Source organism: Dysidea avara, chromosome 8, assembly GCF_963678975.1.
Source record: "Dysidea avara chromosome 8, odDysAvar1.4, whole genome shotgun sequence".
NCBI classification, from domain to species: Eukaryota; Metazoa; Porifera; class Demospongiae; order Dictyoceratida; family Dysideidae; genus Dysidea; species Dysidea avara.
The window spans coordinates 13,820,245-13,844,437 of record NC_089279.1 but is presented as its reverse complement, the minus strand read 5'-3'; the positions used below and the strand labels follow the sequence as shown (position 1 = coordinate 13,844,437).

General features: G+C 39.0%; 1 protein-coding gene across 1 annotated transcript in view; it reads right to left on the bottom strand.

Moving 5' to 3' along the window:
- LOC136263016 (uncharacterized) overlaps nt 1–24,193 on the bottom strand; it is a 128,442-nt gene that overhangs the window by 81,634 nt on the left and 22,615 nt on the right. Inside the window, exons 9-18 of the mRNA XM_066057455.1 lie at nt 23,796–23,962; nt 21,365–21,536; nt 16,778–16,996; nt 16,639–16,728; nt 16,495–16,589; nt 15,926–16,169; nt 14,486–14,542; nt 13,511–14,097; nt 2,540–2,984; nt 983–1,774 (exon numbers count right to left, since the gene is read on the bottom strand). Coding sequence (XP_065913527.1) covers nt 983–1,774; nt 2,540–2,984; nt 13,511–14,097; nt 14,486–14,542; nt 15,926–16,169; nt 16,495–16,589; nt 16,639–16,728; nt 16,778–16,996; nt 21,365–21,536; nt 23,796–23,962 — 2,868 coding nt within the window. The remainder of the gene's footprint in view (nt 1–982; nt 1,775–2,539; nt 2,985–13,510; nt 14,098–14,485; nt 14,543–15,925; nt 16,170–16,494; nt 16,590–16,638; nt 16,729–16,777; nt 16,997–21,364; nt 21,537–23,795; nt 23,963–24,193) is intronic.

Sequence of the window (24,193 nt, the reverse complement as noted above, 5' to 3'; positions counted from 1 at the left end):
TATTAAATCACAGTAAAACAATAAGAAGTGCTACATCCCTACTGTGCTCGAGATACCATAATGGAAATGTACAGTAGGGATATAACACTTCTTATTGTTTACTGTGATTTAATCTCGTGCACTACTCCAACTAGTTTCAGTACTTTTTATCGATGTGCTATGGTCCCCACTCTAGTTGAAAATTACAAATTTTAGTGTACTTTGCTAACTTTTTTTGTAAATAATTATTATGACTGATGAACCCACGCATATCACATCTGAAATGGCGCCGCGCACCCCAGATATATCAATTATCGTCTGAAAAGTGAAGTATCCATTATGCTTCGTTGTTGGCTATGTTCAACCAGTTACACAGCAGTACAAATCAAGAACTGTTCGAAATACACCTCTACAATCAAATAGCCACAATGAAAAATACAGACGATTTTTGTTTTGAAGGGAAGCCATCACGTACTACCACCAAATTGACACTTTTCGCTGTCAGCAATGATGAATGGGACACAAAGGAGGATACTGGTAAGTCCATGAAGAATGCATTGTACGTACTGTGGTATGCCAATAGAAAGCGACGTCAAACAGTGAAAAATCAAGCCTGTAGCCTTATCCGTTATCGAGTTACACTTGTCTAAAGGCATCAGTCAGTCAGTCAGTCAGTCAGTCAGTCAGTCAGTCAGTAGAAAATTCTGTTAATTTTTTTAAAATTCCGTAGCAACTTGTTGAAAGTGTTTCGAGTCGATCTAAAAGCTTGTTTGGGCTCAGTTTTACCTCACCAATACTGCCTCATCATTGTCTGGGAAAATTGATGCTGGATTTTGGGTGATGTTATTTCATGGGCCACGCCTACTCCTTTGTGGTCCCTACTATACAGTACTATCATACTGTATGATAACTATTTGCACTCTCTGAGATATAAGTACAGGCTTTGGAAAAGCACATAAGAGTATACACATACAGTATATCAAGCACATACAAGTATACTCACTTCTGTTCTAGAGAACCACAACTGGATCAGTGTAATATTAGAGTTTACTGTTTCAAGCTGGCAAAAATCTCTTCTGGGGTCACGTCCAAAGCCAACACCATCACTAAACAGCTTGAGTATTTTACTCATTAAATCTGTTAAATTTTGTTCAGTGTCTAAGAATGGAGCAAGATATTGAAAAGCTGGTAGTAGATGATTTAACACTCTTTCATTGTAGTCTTCATGTTGCAGTTGAGCTGTTATCAGTTCAATTTGAGATCTGAAGGCAGATCTACTAGCAGTATCACCAGTAAAAAGCTTTCCTTTGATAAACTGGTAGAATTCAGGGCACTTGGCCACTGCTGGAAATATTTTCAGACACCTCTTTGCTTTAGAATCATCACTAAAATTAAGCATTTTCCAAATCTGCTTCATGTGACTGCTTGCTTTTTGGCCAGTTATCTTTGCTTTATCTTCTGTGGTCTTCACACTGCTTGCTATCTGCTCTAAATCTCTTAACTTGGGATCATTCAAGCATTTACTAAGGTGATACTGTTCACATATTTTTGGTATCAAGGAAATTTGTTTTGAAAACTGAAACAATTCCAGCATGTTCTTTATTCCTTGTTTACCTTCTTCATTCTCAGTGGAAATCTTTTGGAATCCTGGAAATGCACTCATGATCTTGAATTCACTGTCAATATCTAGTTTTGGTAACAACTCCTCCAATGACCCCTTAATATCTTCATAAGTAGCAGTACCCCTGATCAAACTTAAAATGAACTGTTCAGTTTTCTTCAAAGCAGCAGCAAGCTGTAAATAAATTGAATACTCAAAAACAAAGTTTAGAAATAGGGGTACTGACTGACTGACTGACTGACTGACTGACTGACTGACTGACTGACTGACTGACTGACTGACTGACTGACTGACTGACTGACTGACTGACACACTCACTCACTCATACTCACTCAATCACTCACTCATTTGCTCACTCCACTCTATCTACTCTACTGTACTCACTCACTCACTCAACTCACTCACTCAACCACCCTCTCTCTCTCTCTCAAATACATACATACACAGAGGCAGCGAAAAGGGGGGGGGGGGGGGGGGGGCTAGGGGGCTAAAAACCCCCTCAGAATGATATCATGCCAAAATTATCCTTCTTGGAGTGGGGCTGAAAACCATGATAAAGATTGAGATACTCTAATAAAGCAGTCACTCTAATAAAGTAGTCACTCTAATAAAGCAGTCACAGTATTAGAGCAGTGTGTAGCAAACTATGTAAGGATTTTTATCTAGTTTATCAGCTATAAATGCGTAGCTGGTGAAGTGGGCAGCTATTGCCAGCTGGTTTTGACCTTTTTTTTGGTCTCACCACCAAACCAGAGACAATGTAGTTCCTCATTTCCATAAGTCTGGGTCAGCCCAGCCCCCCTTCATATCAACTACTTCCTCCGCCCCTGCACACACACAACACACACAAACACACACACACATGCACTACACATATACTCTTTACACACTTTGAAGTCATTTAGCAACATGAATTACATCGAATATTGGGTGATTTACCTGGACTACTTTTTCATCAATGTCCTTAGTAGATTCTTGATGGCCAGTTAATGGAAGAAATATGTTAACAGCAGTAACGTCCACAGGAATCTTAGAAGTAGATGTCATCTCCATTTGATACTTCAAATATTTGCTAAATACTTCAGAATTATATAAATGAAAATAAACAAAAAAGTCCAACTGATCCCAAATAGGGCCAAGAAAAGACTCCAATTCAGTAAGTAAGTTTAGTAAAATTTTCCAAGTTACTGATTTTCGCAGTGACAAAATCAATTCAGGATCCAATTCCATTTCACTGCATGATTGATTCACTTTTTGTTGAACATCACTAGCATATACTGATGAACCAACTCCAGGTAGAACAACATAAGAATCAAGCATTGTCAAAATAGTGTGGCTGAACTTAACTCCATAAGAATTCAACATTTCCATCAACGTGCAATGCCTAAGTTCACAACAACATTAAGCATATTGAACAATTTAAGTATTAAGTATTTAAAGTTCGTGTCTAATAAATATAAGTAGTACTGTACGTATATGTTTACTTTGAATACTGAGAACTAACATGATAACACCTCACCAGGTGCTAACAAGCTGCAGTAACATGTACATCATGAGCAACCACAATACCTGAGAGATCAGGTGATGAATTACCATAAAAACAATCACTAACATCAATAATTGTGACCTGCTGAGCAAAAACCAACCTTTATCGCAAAATTCTATCTTACAATAAAAATGTATTGAAATAAAAATATGAGTACTATGTACATAAAAATTTATGTACATTGTTATTGCTTCTGTATGTACTGAAACAAAGCTCGAATCAATAAAACCTATACGCCATCAAATTTGCATTTAAGAAACCTTTTACGAGCAACATAAGGCACATGTACTTATTTACGATGCAGTAGAAATAAAGTTTAAAGTTTACTGACATCATTTCATTATTGGAATGGCTTTCGTCTTTGTCCGCACAGAAACGTACAGGGAAAGCACTGCACCTTGTTTGATTTACCAGTTAATGGTGAACAGACTGAGCTAAACCCATCTTCATAGCTTGTTTCAGTTGTGAAATATGATTGATAAAATAAGCATCTGCAATTTAATCAGGTTTACGTAGTATATTTAAACCAAGTTAATGGAGGAGCAATGAAAGGCGTATTAGGCATTAATTAAAGTGTAAGGTGAGCATTAACCACAGTTCACGCATGCGCAACTGTCAACACGTGCATTGGGTGTTTTAAGAGTAGTGGGACCATTCAAACAATATCATGATTTCCCTGAGAGACATGCCTAAGACGAAGAAAGGAAGTGGAAAAAAGACCCTGAACCGGAATACCACGACGATGGCTGAAGGGCAACTCTCAACTACCGGATCAGGCCATGGTAGAAAGAACCGTCCTACCATGGCTGGAAAAGAATTGTCCCGAACCACTAAATCAACTAAGAGGAAGAGTACGACAGCAGATCTGCCACGTCAGAAGCGTCAGCGTGTGGCCACTATCTGTGAACCAGAGAGCGACTCCTCAACCAGCGAAGATGACGAAGAATTCAACGACACTCCGTTAACCAAGGCCGATATTCTAAAAATTGTTGAAGCAGTCATTAGCATGCTATAAAAGCAAAGTAAGTAATTTGCCGATTGTGGCAAGGCTTGGAGGATGCCACATTTGCTTTATATGTTTCCAAATCTGGCAAAAATATTTTCCAAAATTGGCAGGTTTTCTGATTACAATTTCCAAACTTAGCCAATTTAATTTTAGAACACCTGCATGTGACTATATATTAAAGGAAAATATGCATAGCTAATATACTATCAAGGGTTCATATATAATATAAAGTAGTAAGTGATCATAAATGGATAATTCTGGCATAAACAATAACTGAAAGGGTTTATTTATACTACCTGTTTGTTCACTGATGCTGTTCATTCACTGACAGGGTTAGTGCAACTTTGCATTTGCAGTATTTGTAGCACATGCCCTGCAGCAACATCATATCCGAGCACACTTGCCGCATGTGCAGGAATCTGGCAAACCTTCAAACTTTGTCTTGGTCCCTTCAAAATTTAGGGACCAGGATACTGTCTCTTCTTCAAAACCAAAGGCTTCAGCTTTGAAAAAAGAAGTGACGTCTCTAAATGGAGCTTGGACCATAGCTACTGTTAATAATAAGCTCGGTGAATGTGATTTCTTTCATTTGCTGAAGCACAAGGAGTTTTCTCAAATCCATTTTCAGAGCATTGCTACTGAATGCAGCAAGGCACATGTCATCAAATGTCTCCTGGTTTAAACACCTGACCAAGAATGCCTCAGCCATTTGTACTGAGTGGTGGATAGTCAAAAGTCACAACCAGAGAATAATTTTCTGGGTTGGGATGGCTTTGAGTGCTGCATACTTGTTTAATATTCTAGTAGTGTCACACCCAGTCAGTGTATGGAGTGTAGAAGGCACCATGTGAGCTCATCTCCCAGCTCTTAGAGATATCATGAAGTGGTAGTATTTTTCCTGAATTGCAAATCAGCCAGAGCTCTTGGAGACCCAAGACTTCTCCAATTAACTGTGATGTGATATAGCAAATACACAAAGACATCTGTATCACCCGATAACAACGTGATGGAACATGGAAGTAATCCCAGACAGGTGACTGAAAATTTCCTGCATCAGCTTCCTTGTGTGTGCAGTTCAGTCAAGGAAATAGAGAAGTACACTCAATTGACCACATCCATGCCTGTGGTGATATACCGTGGTATAAAGACTTACTGCCTTGGTGATATCAGCCATTCAACATACATAGAATGCCAGGAAGGCAGTTTAGCTAAAGGCAGATGACCAAAAGTTGTCTAATACTACTGGAATTTTCGATATGGGAATATATCATTTCTGTGGACTTTCTTCTTCTGGCTCTTTTCTGCATCCTTGATACTGTCCTCTCTATAAGCATAGTTTAAATTTCATCCGAGTTGTGCCCAGCTTTGGTAACCATAGACGTCATGTGCATCAGCAAAATCATGAAATGTCTTAACAAGTGGATCCAGCTTCCTTAAGGAAACCTCTCTCACTAAGGCCATAAAGTCAATAACCATGGCATTGGTTAGTGGGGAGGTTTCTGGCCCTTCTGTATCTTTTTGTGGGTATAACTTAACAGCTCAGTGCTATGTTGAGATTTATCACTCTTCTTCAAGTTACCATCCTTGTCAACCAGAAAGAATGCAGAGTTAGTAATCTCATGCTGGAGTAGCTCCTCAATAGTAAATCCCCTGTGACACCCATACTCAATTTACTACAAACATAAGAGCTTTGATTGTCTCATTTTTAGTGTCTACTTTAGAATTCAAATTTAAGGCTAACATATTTACTTTTGCTGATAACTGAGTGTATCGACAATGATTTCAATTTAGCACAAGCAAAATTATCTTCTTTTATAAAGCAGAGCAATTTGTCTACATTTACGTTGGTCACAAGTATTTATCCAGTAAAAATATTCTTCAGCTCTACCTGATCTTTTAGAGGATTGCAAACTTTCAAGAGATACTCTATGTCTTGCACCATCCTAACCATTGTAGATGCAGTGATGCAGTGTTTGTGCTGAAGTCATGGTGAAGTGAGAGTTCTTCTTGAACATCATCCACCATCTTTAGGAGGTCAACATACTGATATTTTTTTATACTTTATGGCTCCCCACATCAGCTTTGTGACATTTCTGTCAAAAAGGAATTAAGCTTGTGTAAGTTAACCTCTGGTATGCTTTTTTCCACCATTTATTGTTCGCACATGCTGTACAAAATGGGTTAGTTGTGAGGTTTATTGCCATTATCTCATAAAATATTTAAGTCAACAATATGTACTCTTTTATTGCCTACATAAATATGACCATTTTCAACATTTTTAAGAACCTCAAAAGATCTGTAGCTCCAACAATTTAAGAAACGATGCTTTGTTTTAAGGAGACAATGTGTTATATAAAAGGGCATAGTCAGTTTTACATATTTCGCAGTGGATATAGGTTTTGGCACATATCCCATGTTGTTCCTTGGGGTCAATTTACACTAAAACAGTTGAGATACACTCTCCTAAATGAAGTGCATACATAACTTAGTCAGGTCCTCTACTAGTAGCAGTGTTGTGGGCAGCAGGTAGACAATTATGCAACCATGAAGCCATACACGGAGACTACCTTACCCAACTGTCTAGCCAAGAGATATTTAAATAAATGGACATACCACTAAGCCCCATTCTTTCTGTACTCTATAATAGTGTTACCTTTCTCCTGCACCCTCCTAGATCTGGAGCATGTCAACGTGCTTTCATCAAAACGGAAGAAGGACCCTCGTCCTACCAACCAACTCGCTGCACCTCTAATAGCAGGTTCAGCTATATCACCAGTCCCATCAAACCTGGTTGAAAAGATTGAAGCTAGCAAATTCATAGAGATGGAGGCCTCGTTCCAAGCCACTTGGGTTTCGAGGAGACAGCAGGATCCAAGCCAAAACAAAGATCAATTACCAACATATCCGAATGGCTACAAGCATTTGCCGTTTATGTATCAGTCGTTTCTAAGAAGCAGCCCCAACGTGTTCCGGACTCGATGGGTTACCAGATCCTAATGCTAGAAGCCAGCAATGAATACCAGAATAATCGTTGGCCGGCATATGATCGACGATTCCGACAGCTTGCAGCCTCCCAACCAAGCTGCAAGTGATCTAACACAGATTTAATTAACACTTTGGAGCCTAACTTTCACAGGCCAAGCCAAAGCAAATCGCTGCAAACATTGCTTTAGTTTATTTCACCAATCCATAGACTGTGAATTTTTCCCAAGTTCAACCCCCAGTTCACGTGACCAAACACATCAAACTTCAGGCTGCCAATGATTTATTCGCTGTCAATGGAATGAACAACATGCTCAGGGATGCACTTTCCCAAACTGCCGTTATGAACATGTGTGCTATACTGTGCTTTTAATTCGGCTCCAAAGGACATCCATCATTAGGCTTTGTTCTGTCCTAACCCTCCTGCCCAGCAGTCGACTACACACCAACAGCCCAGACCACTGTTCTAATGATGTAGATTGCTGTCAAAAAACTTTCAGCATGCCACTATTTCATTTAACTACTAGTGTATGTACTCATACTGTACAATATACATACAAACAATCTTTTTTATGCTGTGCTGTTCAATTAACATGTAATTGCTATGAGGTATCTACCTTTAATAATAATTATTCTATAATTCCAGACAGTCTCCTGGTGCCAATCCATTGGAGGGATACAAAATCAGTACCATACCCCCAGTGGCTACAGCAATGGCAGAATCACCTTACTCTTCAACCAAATTCCTGTAGAAGCTAGCTACATTCACACTCCACTCATCTCAACTGCTTGGCTACATCACCTAAGGCATCACCCACATCAAAATCTGGTCCGGTATTTCCTGCAGAGTATCTCCCTTGGCTTTAGAGTGGGTTCTAACGGGAGTGGTACACAATTACCACAAAGGAACAAAGTGCAGCAGATCACCCTACAGTTGTGGATGACTACCTCCATAATGAACTCCTACTAGGCAGGGTGTCGGGCCCATACCCAACGTCAATATGTCCGGGTGTTCACATAAACAGATTCGGGGTTATCCCAAAGAACCATCAGCAGGATAAGTGATGGATCATTACAGACCTGTCCTACCCATCAGGTAGCAGTGTAAATGATGGCATACCTTCACAGCTGTGAAGCCTGACCTATGTAACAATAGATCATGCCATATTAAATATACTTAAGTCAGGGAAAAATACAACGTTGGTAAAAATTGATATCAAGAGTGTCTTTTGCCTACTACCTGTGCACCCTTCAGACCGACATTTACTAGTGGCGAGATGGAGAGGCAGTATATATATGTATATTGATCATTGTATCCCCTTCGGTCTTCATTCAGCACCAAAATTATTCAATGTTCTCAATGACCTTTTAGCCTGGAGTATGGAAAATGTAGGTGTTGCAGGTGTTTCTTATCTTATCTATTATTTAGATGACTATCTGACAATGGGACCACCTCACTCTAAAGTTTGCCAACAGAACATGGACACATTTATATCCTTATGCACTGAATTAGGTGTCCCCTTAGCACCTGATAAACTAGAAGGTCCATGTCATTCCTGGGAATCATATTAGACACTGAGCACATGGAAATTAGGCTATCAAGAGATAAACTAACTAGAATTCAGCAATTGTTGACAACATGGCTCCTCAAGAAGAAGGCTAGAAAGAGACAGATCTTATCACTAGTTGGCACTCTCCAACATGCTACAAAAGTTGTGCGTCCTGGCAGAGTATTTGTCACAAGAATGTATTCAACTACAGCTAAGCTCCGTGAGATGCACTTCATCACTAGGCTAAACACATCATTCAGGTCAGATTTGCTGTGGTGGCATACATTTCTCTAATATTGGAATAGTCTCAACATTCTTAGACACCCAACCGTCTCACATCCAGATTTCTGTGCCCAAACGGATGCCTCAGGTGCATGGGGTTGTGCAGTGGTGTTGGCACCCCAGTGGTTGCAGTGGCAATGGCCCCCAGGGGGGATAATGGCAAAGGAGCTTATGCCAATCATTTCACTTGCATTGTATAGGGGCCTTTTCTGTCCAAACACCACGTTAACTTCTATTGTGATAATGTTAATTTAGTCATTGCCATCAATAAAGGCTCAAGTAAGGATAAGTTTGTAATGCATCTGCTCCGCTGTCTATCATTTTTCGTTGCCCACCTCAACATTTACATTACTGCTACTCACCTAACGGGGGTGATCAGTGTGACTGATGATCACCTTTCTCATGGTCGTTTGAATCAGGCCTTCCAAGTTACTCCCACCTCGTCATATCAATCTACAGTGATACTCCACACAGCCTTCCAGTTAATCTCTCCTCGCAGGTTCGACTGGATCTCCCCCCACTTCCTTTGACTTTTTCAGAAGACTTTATCATTCATCCACCAGCAATCCTTTTTTGATTGTAATTGCATATACTGCTAAAACCATTAATGTACAGTATTCATGTACTACTGTTAATACTACTGTGCTAATATCATGGTTGCAATGTTTACACAAATTTTTTTTTAAATAATTTTCTTCATATCTTATCCCCACAGAGCTCTCGTCAGCCACACTATCTTAATTGAGTGCAGCAGCACAAACCTAGGAAAATCAGCAGCAACAAAGAAAGCCTACACAGCTGGCCTCTGCAAGTACATCACCTTTTGCTCTGATGCTATGTAGCTTACAGCTTGCATCTGTTTCTGGAGATCCATTGATGTTCTTCGCTATATACCTAGCACAGCAACACCTTTCTTATGCCACTATACAAGTGCACCTCTCTGCTGTGAGGTATACTTGCACCACAACTGGAGAATTATTACCCCGAACAACACCAAGATTACACTACATTTTGAAAGGCATGTACGCAAGTCATGTGCAATTACCCACCAACCAAGGGAACGGCTGCTTATTACTTTTCCAATTATGAAGCGCCTTCATGTAATGTTTACAAACCACACCAGCAACTACAGAGATGTGATGATTTGGGCCACCTGTTGCCTCACCTACTTTGGATTTCTTAGAGTCGGTGAATTTACCACATCGTCACCAGACCACTTTGACCATTCAACCAATTTGCTTTTATCAGACGTAGCTTTAGACAATAGAGCTTCTCCAACACTTGTACAGATCACACTTAAACATTCAAAAGGAGACCAGTTTAGGAAAGGGACACAAATATGTTTAGGCAAGACAACCCATGCTATCTGTCCAGTTCATCCCTTGGTGCTGTACCTAGTCAGGCGAGGTGGCACCCTAGGACCACTATTTGTGTGGCCTAACAACAAAGCATTGACAAGAGCATCATTTAGCTCAGCCCTCAACAAAGCCTTGAAAGAGTTGCACGGATCCCCACTAGTTTAATATGCATAGTTTCAGAATTGGTGCTGCTACATCAGCTAAATGGGCCAGTGTGCACACTAAAAAGCCCTGGGCAGGTGGAGAAGTGATGCCTACTTACACTATGTTCGACTGTCACCACAAGATTTAGCAGGATTGTCAAAGTCTCTTGCACTTGCACCATCTTCAAAACAAACCAGCTAGGTGTGCCCTACTGCAAACACTTAATATTATCTAACTTACCGTGTAACCATAATAACTATACTGCAAACACTTAATATTATCTAACTTACCGTGTAACCATAATAACTATACCACAGTGCAGACATGTCGTATGTATACGCATAGCTAGATGAGTTATAACTCTACTTACATTATGAGTATATATATGTATGTAGTTACGAAGGTATGATAGTGTGTCTTACATGTAGAGTTGTAAATTCATGCAAAATAATCTAAGGAGACAGTTTTCTCATACTTTATCTATATATTCAGGTCTACGCTTGGGTGGAAAGCCATGTGGCATGCTTTTCTATGGCATGGTACACCCAAGTTACATCAGTTAGAGTATTCACCCTCAGCCATTTAAAAATACCCCCTCCAAGCCAATTGATATGTACACAAAACATCTTCTCCATAGTTATATCCCAGCCTTAAACTGATTAGGTCCCTATGGCAGACAGAGTCCTTGTACAACTACCAAACCTACCACCATCAATCGACAGTGGTGTATCTAATAATCAGTGTTGAGTATGTTGGAAGTGAGCAATCTGTCATACTGTTGCTGTACAAATTGAATTTGCTCCTGTTACGACTGTCTAGTGCTTTTAACTCTACGGCTATTCATCACAAAAGGTTGAAACTTTGGCTGTCAGTCCACTCCTTTGTTACTATAGATAACAGAGAAGTGAGTTCCATCCTGGTGCCTTGGCAGTATTGGTTATGTAGGTATAACCAAGCCCAAAAGTGCCTTCAGTACAACTCTAAATGTTTTCCAATAGATTGCTACAAAATTTAAAAAGTAAAAAACTATTCAATGGAATTTCCTGCCTGCCTGCCTGCCTGCCTGCCTGCCTGCCTGCCTGCCTGCCTGCCTGCCTGCCTGCCTGCCTGCCTGCCTGCCTGCCTGCCTGCCTGCCTGCCTGCCTGCCTGCCTGCCTGCCTGCCTGCCTGCCTGCCTGCCTGCCTGCCTGCCTGCCTGCCTGCCTGCCTGCCTGCCTGCCTGCCTGCCTGCCTGCCTGCCTGCCTGCCTGCCTGCCTGCCTGCCTGCCTGCCTGCCTGCCTGCCTGCCTGCCTGCCTGCCTGCCTGCCTGCCTGCCTGCCTGCCTGCCTGCCTGCCTGCCTGCCTGCCTGCCTGCCTGCCTGCCTGCCTGCCTGCCTGCCTGCCTGCCTGCCTGCCTGCCTGCCTGCCTGCCTGCCTGCCTGCCTGCCTGCCTGCCTGCCTGCCTGCCTGCCTGCCTGCCTGCCTGCCTGCCTGCCTGCCTGCCTGCCTGCCTGCCTGCCTGCCTGCCTGCCTGCCTGCCTGCCTGCCTGCCTGCCTGCCTGCCTGCCTGCCTGCCTGCCTGCCTGCCTGCCTGCCTGCCTGCCTGCCTGCCTGCCTGCCTGCCTGCCTTCAGACAAGTTAACTCAATAACAGCTAAGACTACAGGCTTGATTTTTTCACTGTTCAGCATTACTTCAGCCTGACAGGTACCTTTTGGCATATCGCAGTACGTACAATGTACACATCAAGAACCCTTTCTTTTTGCTGACAATCCGAGGTGTCGATTCACGGTAGCTTGATGGCTTCCCTACATTTGTAAACGGGAATCATCTGTATTTTCCGTGGTGACTGGATTAATTGTAGAGGTACTTCTCCACAGTTCTTCATTTGTAATGCTGTGAATCAGGCTGAACATAACTGAAAGCAAACAGTAATGGCCACTTTACTTTTGGGTCAGTAATTGATAGTTGGGGGACGCGTTCAGTTGAAAACATTACCTCTGGTGCCATCCTTTCTTTTGACTTGGTATGCATGGGTTTACCAGTTATAATAATGTTACAAAACAAGTATAAGGAAAGCTAAGGATCATACTGTTGTCTACACCTGCAGATATACTAGTTAACATTTAATCCCTAATTCAATCATGGGTGTAGGGATTAAATGTTCACTAGTATATCAGCAGGTGTAGGCAACCTCCCTTGTTTCTCTAATTTTTCTATGATCCCTAATCAAACAAAATTCCTATTTTTTTCCTTGTATGTGATTGTCACTATTATAAGCATCACAACTATGATACTACCAAACTTCATTGTGGTATAATAGGCTAGTTATTTGATCACAATCTTTTCAAATGTGACCGGATCTGCAAGAACCATATATGTTAGCGCATTTTTCGAATTCCATTTTATTACATTTTCTTTATCTAGACAGCAAAAGGAACGGCCAACCGAAGTTTCAGCTCTAGAAGCCAAGAACTTTAGAAATTACAGTGCTACAAAGTGGTAATGGCAGAAAATTCACTTTGTACAGTGACGATATGGAAAATAAACTACAGGCGCTTAAATAAATGATCATAACTTTTGAATGCAGCCCTCTACTATGATGCAACTTTCACCATCGGATTATCCATTAACAGGTAAATTCATTGCTGGGTATGTTTTGTCTTCCAGACCTTTCCTACAAGCTAGGCGAAGGTAAAAACATGAGAAAAAACTATGACAAATCACTTGTCCAACGTAAGGCAACCTAGCACTTATTTTATTTCTTCACTCTCCTTAGGAGTACTGACACGAAACAAAGGTTTTTGAACTCCGCTTGTTTTGGAGATCACAATGCTACCATAGTTTGTGCTGCTATCACCTTCCTTCATAGCGCTCAAAAAATTTACAGAATTTTTTTCGATTTCATAAATATTTCACCTATTGTGTCTACTGTAAAATTGCGCTAACATATGGGATTCTTGTAGATTCGGTCACAAATGTCTTCTTGGTACATGTATATACTACACACGTATACGGTACCATGCTTAGTGATGAAGAACAACCATACAAACTAACACTTACCATTCCACATCTTTGTTACACTTCACTAATAGTAGACAAAGTTTTTCATACAGTTTAGAATAACGTAACTTAAACTGTGCAATCTTGTCAGCTCCATAAACCAAGTGAGTAGTGCCAAGCAAAGTAGCAAGGTCAGTAACAGTTGTTAAACTGCTAGCATATGTAAAAATGTCATCATAATTGCATTCATTCTCCATAAACAGCTCTTGCCAGTGGATATATATTTTCTGCATTTTAATAATCCAGTTAAAATAATCTTTAACATCATTATTAGGATTGTACTTTATCTCTTCTGGTAATTCATGCATTGGCTGTGAAATATTCTTCCTTTGATCACAGTATGCTTTGTAAATCTTACTGAACCTCTCAATGGCAAAATAAAAATCACTTATTTTGCTCAAATCCTTTACACCTATTTGAATGTGGTTACAACATGAAGCAATGAAGTTCCAATGAAACTTATCAATGACAGAGAGTTGAGACAGAGAAGTAACTGTATTGATAACAGATTCAACACTTTTAGTAATTAACTGTTTTAGTGCACCGCTCTGTACTTTTTCAATGGTCTTTGAATCTGGAACAATTTCCTAAAACCACAGCAGGTGATCAATAACACGTACATACATATGTAGAATGTACAAAAATATATATACAACATTAATCTTATTGTCACACAAAACACTGATACACTGTACATATACATCATCTTAACCAAAAGGTCATGGTAATGTACATACACTATTAAGTAAATTTTATTAAGCTTTACAGCAACCAGCACTGAAGGTCTAAATGTACAACATAATGTATTTCCTATACATGTATGCATGCCATCCACTTTTGGCTATTAATAGTATAGCCAAAGTGGATGGTATGCATACATAATACATAATATCATTTGAATATCTCATTTGGTACATCATACAGATGAATAATGTGGAAAATTACTTGTGGGTATACATTGTGTGAAAGAATCACCTTTTCTAATGCTTCCAGCAGTGTACACTGTAAATGATTTTCTGGCTTCACCAACTCCTAATTAAAGCACATATATTCAGGAATTATTTGAGATATGCATCTAATATAAGAATATGTAATGAGTACAAATGTAAAACACTTTATGTATATAGTGTCATGAACAAGTTCTAGTGTATTTAAAATCAAATCTAGCATCACAAATTAGGTCACAGAAATACTTAATATTAAAAATAAACAATTGGTGAAAAGTGATTTTAAGTCTGCCTGCAAGGCTGCCAGCCTAATCACTGTCAAAGCAGTAGAGGCTGAGCAATGCATTGCACAACTTGTTTTACATCACAGTAAATTCACATATGACATACATATGCCTTTTGAGGTTATGAACTGTAATCTATATGCCTTTCTACGTATTTCCTATATCTCCATTTTCTCCCATAGTCATCTCTTCTATGCCCTCTTTGCAGGAAAGCACGTACAATTATTAATAATAAAACCAGGTGTGCACCCACAAAGGCCGTCTGTAGGCTTGTGTCTGGTTTTCTGAAATTAGTTTGGCAAAACCGTACGTATCAGTATAAGTATCTGTCAAACACTCAAATGCTATAGAAAATAAAACTTCATTCAACGAATAAAGGCTGTTTGTGTATTAAGTATTTTGTTTCTGTTTTTTGTATCCGACTAAAAACATGTGAAACAAATCGTAGGGGATAGCCTATGTGTTCTAACATGCGTACAGTGACTGAAAGCTACCAGACATGGCATATCCTTTCGAGTTGAAAGAGAGTACGTCACTTTGTATGCGAATCAAAATTAAGAGCAGCCACGGGACTTCGTGTAGGGAATTTGCATAAGAGAATACAATAGACAAACTATAAAGAGTTGAGAAGATATTTCTGTAGGCAATTTATGGTTTAAAGTGGTTTGCTCGAGTTACGCTTCCTTAGCAATACATAGCAATCTAATCGATGAATTACCCAATAATTGGTAAATTATGAAATACATTCAATTTTAATGCACTGTATGTACTGTTACAAGACAAAGCGAGAAACAAAGCTACAGCATAACCAGTAGCATGCTGTGTGTTAATTTACACTTAATATAGGAGATACATGTAGTATTCAATGTGCACCTGGTTTTATAAACAATGCTAGGCCCTTACTGTGGTGGATTTTGGAGGTGTCTAAGTTACTTAGACCCTTTCATGTTTACTTAGACCCTTTCATGTTTACTTAGACCCTTTCATGTTTACTTAGACCCTTTTCATGTTTATTACACGCACCTGCATTGGTAGTAGCGCCTTTGCTTCGCTCAGGCACCACAACACAGGGCCATCGGGTTACTAAATTACTTAGATCCCTGTGGTCTGAAGTATAACTATTACATAAACAATGATTAAGTAAACAAGTACATACGTAATTATAAACTTTTACATTAACTTACTAAAAATGATAAAACTTGCTCCAAAATTACTTCTTGTAATCCATTCTTTCTGATATAAGTGCGAATCACTTCAATAAACAAATTCTTGACTTTATTATCATCTGTTGACAGCTGTAACAAGCCAGGGACAGTAAAAGACATGAGATCCTTGACAAAATCATCTTGTTGTTTGTTAGTAACATATGCTTCCCCAATACGTTTTATTAAGCCAATTATTGACTTTCTGCAGTTAGCTTCTGAAAACCTAGTGAACAACAAGAAAATATATATATGTACAAATATCGTGTACAAGTGTAGAAAGTATTACAACCTAACTATACACTGTAGCTATCATAGTAATACTTGCCGCCATAATCACAAATACATTCATACAAAGAACCTCAGTTCACTATTACGTATGTGCAGGAAAGTATTTAATTTATTGTATAGAAATACATATTTGCAATTGATTGCATGGACCTGCAATCTTCAAAATGCCAGAGTCAAATACAAACACCAATATCAACTAAATGAAACACAGTAACTCTGAATTTAATTCATTCACTTTCATGACAGTATAATTTACTAACCATTCGATTATTATCCCTATGATTGTGCTCCAAGGTGAATCCTTAAGATCTACTGTTGCAGGGATGGGATAATGGTTTAGAAACTCTTCTATAACCTACGTAGATATGTAGCTAGTTACTAGATACAATATGACGAATGCCTACCGGATACTTCCAAATAGGTAAACTTTTGAATAAAGTGCAAATTTGTGGTAATTGCACTTGTCTAAGTTCTGTCATACATCTGGTGTTAACCTGCACAATATAATTATTATATTATGTATAACCAAATTTAATAGCTTACCGTTTTTGCAACTAATTTTCTGTACTTTTTACTTATCAGTTTTGAGTGTTGTAGTGCCTTCAGCAGCTCAACAGCATTACCAGCTCTCAAGTCCACACGATTTACTAACATCTCCAGGAATTTTGTGATCTCTACTTCGACAGCTTCTACACCCACTTCACTACTATCCTCCTTTTGCTTACTGATAAACCCAGCTACATACTCCAACAGTATTATTGCCTGAAACACAGCAATAAAACATGGGAAAATGTACTACATTATCACATCTAATAGGTCTAGCAGTAGCATGATGTTTTAAAGTTTGGTCAAATAGTGGTTGGGATATTTGGTACTAAATAACTGAAAGTCCAAATTGTGTATTTATACACAATATTCCTAACAGTAAGTTGAAGTTATGCTACTGTAATTCCTAACTCCTGCAAAGGGAATAATTAAGTACCATCATCTCTAAAATATAAAAGGCTTTTCTTCTTTAAATAAACAAGTACAAAAAAATTGAGTTGATCAGGGATCATATCAAAACTTCAGTCATTGGTATAGACTGACCGAAGTATGTACGAATTAAAAGTTCACTAGTATATCTGCAGGTGTAGGCAACCTCCTTATCATACAGTACAGTAGTGCTGTATTTTGGGATCATGGAGGTTTCATTGCATGTTCCTACAAAAAATATAGACCAGAAGCCAGGCTGACAATACCCTCATAGTGGTAGTATTGGTTAGGTAGCCATAAAGTATCTTCAGAGTGGCAAAATGTTTCCAATAATGCTAAGAAATTTTAATTCTTTTTATTTGAATAGAATTTTCTGTTGACTGACTAATTAACTGCCTGCCTAAATGATGCTTTCAGACAAGCATAGCTCAATAATGACTATTATGCATCATGGAGTTACTTTTGTTCTCCTTTGTGTCCTTTTTCTTTTTGCTGACATGCCAAAGTGTTGATCTGCAGTAGCACATTATGGCTTCCCTCTGCTGATTACGTTTATAACTGGAATCATTTGTATTTTAGTATAGTGACTGATTTGATTACAGAAACCCTCCTCGTACTGTTCTCTGTTTGTAAACACTGTGTAATGTGCTGAACATAGCCAAAACAAAGCATAATAGCCACCTCACCTTTTAGTAATTAATCATTGGAGTGAGCGTTCACCATAAAATTAACTTCATGATATATCTGCTGTCATTCTTATTTTTTGATACACTATGTGTGAGTTAACTTTATGTTACAAGATAAATAACAAAAATTAGGAATTTCAAGTTCAGTTAGGGGTATTAGAATAAACAGTATTGAAACAAGGGATGCCTGCAAATATACTAGTGAGCATTTACTCCCTAATTTAGCCATGGTTATAGATTAAAACAGAACTTAAATGTCCACTAGTATATCTGCAGATGAAGGTGAACTTAAAATTCCTTGTACGCTGTACCCGTTACATATTACAAAGAACATCAATGATTAGAAAATGGTATACATAATATGCTTTGATCTTTGGAGGTGATAACAACATCTTTAAACTCCAATAAGGGAGAAAGACCTCAAACATCACAAATCCCACTTTTGATCATTGATTTGCTATGTTCCCGCCAAGCATATTCAGGTTGATAACCTGCAGTGGGCAACCAGTCAACCACTCTATTCATTTAATAGGCAAGCTCAAAAGAATTTGATTATCGGAAGTACAATCTAACATTGTAGGTACGTTTGTTACAATGAATGGAGAAGTTCAGAAATATCACAGAAAATTCTGTTTAGTGCCCATTTGTGTCTAGAGTGTTGAAAGGCTGTTTTCATCTTCTACTAAGCTATGGATGGACTACCTAAATCAGTAAGCGTCTTTGTAGAAACGTTATTTTGTACTACATGTAATGTGGGTGTGGTACGCATTTGAAACCATGCCCGTTCTTCATCCTACTGTGGCGTCACTGAAGACACAACTTTTGACAACTCGTTCCCATCATATAAATCACTTCTTCGACACTCATGTTCCTTACATTGTTGGGACATCATAGGCACGAACTCGTTATTAATCACTGCCATTTCCCAGCTATGTAAGATCCAAGTCTAACTTGTGAAAGGAAGCGGTACGAATTTTGATTTCTTCAGCCCTTCAACAAAAGCACGTTCAATCTTCCATAATTATTTAACATTGCATGACGATTTCAGAATGCAATTCCACAATGATTCCACCTACTGTATATGTCCATATAAAACGCATACATTTTCTAAGTTGGCTAGAAACCTAGCACGAGGATCTTCATGGATTTTAAAAGCCACGAAACATTTATCCCTGAAGCTTGGCATACAAAAGTTAGACAATTTCATAGCTTGTCAAGATTTGGAGGACATAGTAGAGCGGCTAAGCAACAAATTTTTGATGAAATCATTCACTTTGTGATAAAAGCACCAAATTTTCTGTGGAAGTTGAGTAAGGTATACTAAATCATTTGAGATATGGTTTCACGTCAAACTCATTGCCTTAGGGCAATAGCCATGTTTTTAAACTTTAAAACTGGGTTATAAGCCTATTTCTGGCTGATCAGGAAAACATAAAAGTTTGGAATCTTTGTGCTTAAATTACATGGAAGCATTTAAAATTTATATATGCAATCAAAACATCTTCAAAATGTGGTAAAATAAACTTTAAAAAAAATAGGTTTGAGTACATTATGCTTTTAAAATTACCTATTATTCTTTCTGGCAATTCTTTTTTATTCACCTATTATTCCCAAAATTATTCCTCAATATTTCCTGGATTAATTCCTGAAAGGCAAATGGATATTCTTCTGCAGCTAAAAATATAACCACTTGCAAGCTTAAAACTATACCCAAAGATTGAGATACTCTAATAGAGCAGTCATAACTAACTTTGACTGTTTTATTACGGTGACTGCTCTATTAGAGTGTCTCGATTTTTTTGCCAGATTTTATGCTAGGCAATGATTTTGGATTTTCCTCTACAAATTTTCTGCTATACTACACAAAAATATGTGAATTATAATTAATTATTCTAGAAGATCATCCTATTAGCGGGTGTGGCTCTACATAAGCCTGCAGACAATAATGGACGTGGATTCGTGCATATCTACACACTGATGAATGGACGTGGCTACCATATATGTCTACAGACTGTAATTTATGTAAGTGGGCGTAGCTCACAAAAGAGGCACCCCTACGCTATGACATGTAGTAACATGTCCACATTTAATTTAGCACATGGGGTCAGACCCGAAAATCTGTAAACCAGGACCTGGATGACCCAACTGGGTTTAACACTAAATAAACTATATTTATTGACTTGCACATTTCTATATAGTTCGCCGTGCATTGCTCTCTCTGATCGATATCAACAGCGAGTCACGTATGCGCGTGTTCTTGGTTCAACCGTCGACCACGTGTATTCGAATAATATACACTGGTATGGAAGCCGTATTGCAGTCTATTAACACTCAGCGATAGAACCTTGACTGATGGCCATGGTGAAGAAGGATAAAAGGTAAGACAATAACGCAAGCATTGTATGCTTATCAATGTACCAAAGGTTTTTTCTTAAGTGAACTAGAAACGTTTCTGCAAAAAAATTAGGGTTGTAGCTGTAGCCACTTTTCCGCTACGCTTGACTGAAGGCATCAGGCAGGCAGGCAGGCAGACAGGCAGGCCGGCAGGCAGGCAGGCAGACAGGCAGGCCGGCAGGCAGGCAGACAGGCAGGCCGGCAGGCAGGCAGGCAGGCAGGCAGGCAGGCAGGCAGGCAGGCAGGCAGGCAGGCAGGCAGGCAGGCAGGCAGGCAGGCAGGCAGGCAGGCAGGCAGGCAGGCAGGCAGGCAGGCAGGCAGGCAGGCAGGCAGGCAGGCAGTAGAAAATTCTGTTGAATATTTTTTTTTCTAAATTCTGTAGCAACTTGACGCAAACGTTTCGGGTTGATCTGAAGACACTTTTGGGCTTGGTTTTACCCAACCAACACTGTCATGTCATTGTGAGGAAAAATCATGGCAGGTTTTTGGGTTATATTATATCACGGATCGCCCCCACACCTTCGATGTCCCTAATTTACAGTACTATCGTACTGTATGATAGTATGAATTAAGCAAAAGTTGTACCAAGTTAGTGCTTTTATCAAAAAGTGAACGGTTTTTTAGCTTAGCCACTCTCTACCAAGAGTTCATGATACAGTAGTAAGGGAGTTGTATTAAACACCAATCATTACCTCTCCATATTAGGAAAGGTATTAATTTCATCAAAAGGTGAACTTGTGGCAGTGCGTTTGTACAGGGTATATTGAGTATTTGATACTCTCCTTCTCTTAATATTATGAACTCCTGTCTCTACTAATAAAGGTTTGGTGATTTTATATTATTGCTGACATTACTGAGCAGTATGCAATGGAAAAAAATTCTTCAATTTGCCAAGCCCATTAAACCTTTGTCCCGTCAAACTTTTGCTGTTAATCGCAACCTCAAGTTGTTACAAGTTTCACCTTCTTAAAAATACATAAAGAAATCACATATCTCGCTGTGTTACATACACACAACCAATCAACTAAATATTTCACACAGCATACTGAACATCAACGAATAATTACACACATACCTCCTTGTACACACCAAGCTTGGTACCATCAACACTACATCCACCCCATGTAAAATTCCTATCCTTGTGTTTCTCGAACAATTTTTCATAATGACTTCTCAATGGTGGCATGAAGCAGCATAAAAACTGAATGTCCCAATGAAGGTGAGTTATACCAGCACTGATCAGTTGCCTGTAAGTATGTACATTTAACATGTAACAATTTCACACCTCATATCAAATGAGCCACCCAGGCTACATTAGCAATGTAGCCCAGGATACAACTAGGTGGCGATTATATAGATTTTAAGGACAAAATAGAATGTTGGGACTTACGTGATTAGTATGCATGACTTAGATTTGGCCATAAAAGCCACCAGACAGAAAGCATTTGTTATCCTCGCTATCCTACAAATTGAAAAGTGTTGGGCTAAGGTGAGAACTAATGCTATAGCAAGCATTTCCACATGTTTTAAAATATGGACCCACCCACTTACTGATAACATGAATTTTCAGGCATGTGTATATATGTAACATAGCCAGTGATCGCACTTGTATTAGCTTGGCTAAGTGATCGCCCAAAAAGCCTGCTACAGATCAGAAGTGTTTAACATTAGCTGTAACACGGGGCATTAGGACGTTTTCCTGATATGTACAGCCCTTAGGCCTGTGGCCCTCCGGCTGTCAGGCAAACATATCAGGCAAAGCCCTCATGCCGTTACAATTACTTGTAAAGATTTTCTGCTTCACCGCACATATACACTGGACAACTGTGTAAGGTCCAACCATATATCCATAAATAGATGTGTGCAATGGGAAAAATACATTAAAATTTTGTAAGTGATTAAATGGCTGGTTCCCAATGAAGAAACATGCAAGTGCCTGAAACTTGGGATTTCTTTGTGGTTGCCATTCCTGAAAATCATACGTACTTTGTCTGTGTGTTCTAACAATAGCATAAGTTATCAGCATTTGTTTACATACATCAAATCAGATAGTTAAATATATTACTGTTTACCCCTGAAGCCTGCTGAAGGCCAACTGCGGGATGTGCATCTGGTTATTGTAACTGTTTTGGAAAAGGTGTGTGTGTGTGTGTGTGTGTGTGTGTGTGTGTGTGTGTGTGTGTGTGTGTGTGTGTGTGTGTGTGTGTGTGTGTGTGTGTGTGTGTGTGTGTGTGTGTGTGTGTCCTTCCGTCCCTGATGTACAAGACGTATTGTGTCCTATATGTGAGAAATAAAGGCTGTACAGTGCCAGTATTAACCTTCCAGGTAGGTAAGCTTTCACTTTGCAGTGGGTTATTTGTGTCATCTTAAAATACTGGTGAATTGAATCACTAAGACACTGTGGATGCCTTTCAACCACAATGGGTTATATGACGGAGCATGGCATACCTAGCCTAGCTCGTACACTACCAGGAATAACAAATTTCTTCAAGGTGATTCAGGTGAAGGGGGGCATGCCTTGCATTTCACAAACAAAAATGAAGGGGTTTTCTCTAAACAATTTGCATGAGAAAAACCATAGACACACTATATAACAGTTGAGAAGCTACTTCCGTGTGTAATTTGTGGTTTAACCCTTAAACCCACAGAGAACTTTTCGGAAATGCGTGCTTACACAATATGGGCATGCATGGCGACACTAGGTGGGGCAACTTAATTCTTACAGCCTACAAATACACATAGACTAAAAGTGTGTTCACTGGGATACTTGGAGAAAGTTAAATGAACACTGTAACTATAGTGGCTTACTTGTTATGAAGCGATGTACAGCAACAAGTCGCGTCTCTGTGTTTCAAAATTCTTGCCATGTATTTAATTCCGATTGTGGGTTGTTTACTCACGTGAGTCAAATATGGTCTGATAGAAACTTTCACGACAAATCGAATGGAAATTTTTGCAAGGTGATAGGAGCAACTATCATCGAGTTATCAACCATTTTGTAAAAGTATGCAAAGGGTTTGCGTGTTTCTTTACTGAAAAGTTATTTTCACGGCTAGTTTTGGCCTCACCATTTAGCGTTAGGGTAAAATGCTACGTAGGTATCATTTTAATCCTTGTTACATCACAAGTAGAATGATGTAAATTGCATAGCCATAGGATGGATGCTTTGAAAATGATGGCGCTTTGTACAAGGCATGTATATTATATTTATTAAATTTAAATCCAGTTTTCTGGATTATGTGGGTTTAAGGGTTAAAGTGGCTTGTTAGAGGTAATTACACTTCCACAATAGTGCATACAGTACAGCAAGTTATTGTTGTGAGGTCCAAAGTTTTGCATAGCTGTTAAAAATGCCCTCTAGCATAATTTTTTTTGCGATTGTGAAAAACTGTGTGAGTGCCTGGTTTTTAGAATTAGCACAATATCAACTTGTTTCTTTATTGTCTTCTGTTTCATTCACAACAAAAGGCATATACAATGGGAGATGTGTACAGGTATGTACTTACTGTATATGTGACAAATGAAGTCCCTTGCATACTAGTGGGTTCAGATTTGCTGCAAACATTGCTGAGTCAAACAAAACACTTTCTGGCAATTTCAAAGCATTAAAAAACTGAAATCCTTTGATGAAATCTGCAACTACTTCATCAGAAAACTGATGTTTTCCTAATACCTAAATAAAGACACGCACACACATAAATATATTCACAATTTCTTTTTGTTAGCACAAACACAGAAGCATATCTAAGATATTATTTTGTGTGCATACAGTAGGTACTTCCAACACATGGAATAGTGCTGGGGAGTGAACCAGTATTGTTTCATACCACAGTATTGTTACTAAACTATATCAATGGTACTTGAGGTAAACCAGGTATATACACTAGGTGTAAACAATATGGTC